General features: G+C 34.1%; 1 protein-coding gene across 1 annotated transcript in view; it reads left to right on the top strand.

The window, feature by feature from the left end:
• The window catches only part of LOC116853420 (putative nuclease HARBI1), an 8765-nt gene extending 8024 nt beyond the window's left edge, over nucleotides 1-741 (top strand). Inside the window, exon 5 of the mRNA XM_032834492.1 lies at nucleotides 722-741. Within this exon, the coding sequence (XP_032690383.1) occupies nucleotides 722-741 (20 nt within the window). The remainder of the gene's footprint in view (nucleotides 1-721) is intronic.
• Nucleotides 742-1917: the final 1176 nt, after the last annotated feature.

Genomic DNA, 1917 nt, shown 5'->3' on the forward strand with positions numbered 1-1917 from the left:
TATTTAGCCTAAACATGGCGGCACCAATTAGAATCGAGGACGTGATTGTGCGACACTGGTTATAGGGTCTCTAGTACTGTCGCGCTCACAACGCCGCGCGAGTCTAACTCCCTGAGTTCTCACCGAGAACTTAACCGCTCCCACGGACGCAACATTCACGCGAGCCAAGCTCGCTTCTAAGTCGTCTCAAGACTTAGCCGCTGTCACGGACGCAAACCACGCTCGCTTCTAAGTCGACTCAAGACTTAGCCGCTGCCACGGGCGCAACATTCACGCGAGCCATGCTCGCGTCTAAGGGTGCAGTCCCATTAAGTTATATCGAATTTCTCACTAGAATTGAGCGTTCCGTTCCGTAGTAGTTTTCTCTACCAGTCCCATGTAACAAAAACGGAACGGAATGTTGCGTCGATCACAAATAAATGTGCTTACTTTGTCGATATTTCGTAATTTTAATATAACTAAAGTAATAACATATATAATTTGTGTCATTATCTTGCCGATAACATTGTTATGAGTACTCTAAAATACTAAATTGTAAATTCGAAATATATTTTGTAACCAAATTCCGTTCCGTTTTTGCTACATGGGACTGATAGAGAAAACTATCACGGAACGGACATGCGTGATTGTGTTGAGCAAAAAAATGACGTAAAAGAAAAAAAAATGTAAAGAATATTTTGTATTTGACAGTTCTAAATTTAATCTTAAAATACACCCATAGCACAGGTCTTGCAGCAATGATAAAAGTTGTGTGAATCCTCCATTATGTATTGGTAGAAAGATAAAGGTTACGAGAACAATATAAAAAATTTATTGCTTTCGAATTTATTGTTCCGCCTCCGCTAATTCTTCATCTTCTGCCCTGTGAACGAAATGCAGCAGCTCTACTTGTAATTGTTTTCTCAATTATCAGCTCAATCTATGCAGAAAATAGTTCAATCTATGCAGGATATCTCCCACGTGCTCTAAGAAATTGTCCATTGCATCTTTCTGTGGCATATTTTCGGCAAGTAACTGCTGCAATATGTTATTATTAGGGTTTCTGATTTTCCTTTTTAATTTCTCGGGACTCGAGAATTCCCGTGTGTCTGTTCCCGGGAATTCCTGGGAAATCGAGAATATAAAAAAATCTGTGAAAAACACGATAACGATCTGTGAAACATGAAATTCAAAGAAAGTAATAAATTAAAATATATATTAATTGTTTAAATAAATTGTATTATTGATAATTTGACATTATGTAATTATTTTGCCTATATATTCACATAAATGTAACATAAATTAGTCTTTTATTGCATCAATCAGTCGATTTTTATTTTCAGTTTAACAAAAATAAAATTAAGTTTAATTTTACAAAGTAACATGTTACTTAATGATATATTAATATAAAATCGATACAACTGATATAATGTTTTCGACATCGTAGTTGGACGGACGGTTCTCTCTAATGTCTCGAATATTACAATTATAAACGTGCAAACATGAGTAAGCGATCTAGAAAAAATTATTCAGAAGGATATAAAACAGAAGAAACAATTAGTGATTCGGAGGATTCTGAGTACGTATATGAGACATTAATAACTGCATTGTACCAATGCAGTTAAAATAAAAATTATGATTTTATTTTTAATATATTCACATATGTATAATAAGTTTAATATGTTTCTTAAACATATTAGATATAGAAATGGTAAAGAGGAAAAAAGAGGGGAAAAAGAAGAAATAGTGACATAATAAAATTATTTCCTTCAATTATTGTTTCTTTTAATAATTAAATTGTTAATTTATTAATGATTACTCAATTATTATACGTGTATGTGCTTAAATATATTTCGGTCGAAATGATCGGTACGCGCCCCTTAAGTTGGTCCCATTAACGACTCTACTCCCGGGTTAAACGAACACCGACCAACATAA

Source organism: Odontomachus brunneus, unplaced genomic scaffold, assembly GCF_010583005.1.
Source record: "Odontomachus brunneus isolate Ranch 3 - 2012 unplaced genomic scaffold, Obru_v1 Obru_scaffold_319, whole genome shotgun sequence".
Lineage (NCBI taxonomy): Eukaryota > Metazoa > Arthropoda > Insecta > Hymenoptera > Formicidae > Odontomachus > Odontomachus brunneus.